Source organism: Mesitornis unicolor, unplaced genomic scaffold (assembly GCF_000695765.1).
Source record: "Mesitornis unicolor isolate BGI_N332 unplaced genomic scaffold, ASM69576v1 scaffold43734, whole genome shotgun sequence".
Taxonomy (NCBI): Eukaryota; Metazoa; Chordata; class Aves; order Mesitornithiformes; family Mesitornithidae; genus Mesitornis; species Mesitornis unicolor.
This window is the reverse complement of record NW_010182925.1, coordinates 1,104-2,224: the sequence shown is the minus strand read 5'-3', so window position 1 is coordinate 2,224 and position 1,121 is coordinate 1,104. Positions and strand designations below refer to the sequence as shown.

The 1,121-nt window shown below is 63.2% G+C and overlaps 1 protein-coding gene across 1 annotated transcript in view; it reads left to right on the top strand.

Annotated features, from left to right (window-relative positions):
• Positions 1-1,121, top strand: part of LOC104540206 (zinc finger protein 335-like) — a gene marked incomplete at its 3' end in the record, with an annotated part of 3,097 nt that overhangs the window by 898 nt on the left and 1,078 nt on the right. The window contains 4 exon segments of the mRNA XM_010183947.1: positions 1-211; positions 326-460; positions 542-674; positions 771-1,095. The exon segment at positions 1-211 is cut by the window's left edge and continues 12 nt beyond it. Of these exon segments, the coding sequence (XP_010182249.1) occupies positions 1-211; positions 326-460; positions 542-674; positions 771-1,095 (804 nt within the window).

The following is a 1,121-nucleotide window of genomic DNA, read 5'->3' as shown; positions in this document are numbered from 1 at the left end:
TTGGAGGGGTGGGGCCTGCCAGCTCAGCCAGGTCAGGCCCGAGAGGCTGACGGTGGGGAGGAGCTGGAGCAGCCAGACATGGAGACCCTGGAGGAGATGATGGAGGTGGTGGTGGTGCAGCAGTTCAAGTGCAAGATGTGTCAGTACAAGAGCATCTCCAAGAAAACGCTGATTAACCACATGAAGGAGCGGCACTTCCAGCCAGGTGTGGGCTCGGGGCTGAGGAGAATTCAGCTTCCTGCGACGGGCAGGGGAGGGGTGTGAGTGTGGGGACCTGCTCCCCAACGCAGCCTGGTCAGGGGTTTTGTTCTGTTCTCCGTGGCAGCGGGTTCAGCTCTGGCTTTGAAGAAAGGGCGTCCACGAAAGGCGGGGTCTGCTCCAAGGACTGCGGAGGAGGAGGTCCCAGAAGAGGAAGAAGAAGATGATATCATGGACGCTGGTGCTATAGATGACCCCGAAGGTAGGACTTGTTCTCCCCACATCTCACAGAGCTCAGTCTTTTCCCGGTGTCTCTCTGACGTTTTGGCCTGCTTATCTCCAGAGGACAGCGACTATAACCCAGCTGAGGACGAGCCCCGTGGGCGACAGCCCAAGCACGGCCGCACTGTCCCCACGTCCAGCGAGGAGAGGCCGCGTCGGCGCCCGGGGAGGCCCCGCAAGTTTCCCCGTCTGGAGTTTTTTTTTGGGGGGGAGCGGGAGGCAGCAGCTCTGTGCTGGAGAGGGGAGCGGTACGTGAGGTCCTGGGAGCACAGGGAGGGGTTGTGACAGAGCTGCACTGCGTTGTGTTGAGCAGGAGAGGAGGTGGAGCCCTTGGTGACGTCCCAGAGCACGCCGAGCCGTGAGCTGCAGAGCTCGGAAGCAGCCAGTTCCTCCTGCCTGGAGAACGGGACCAGCGAGAGCCTGGCAGAGCCCAGCATCAGCCAGTCCGACTCCGAGAACAAGGACCCTTCCTCCAACACCGGCCCTGAGGAGGCGGACGTCGTCCCCAGGAGGCGAGGGCGGCCCTCCCGCCGCTTCCTGGGCAAGAAATACCGCAAGTACATGGGGCGCAGGTGAGGGGTGTGTGCCGAGCCGGCGCTGGGCCCTCTGGCCTGTGCCCAGGGCCGGTCCAGCCCCTGCTT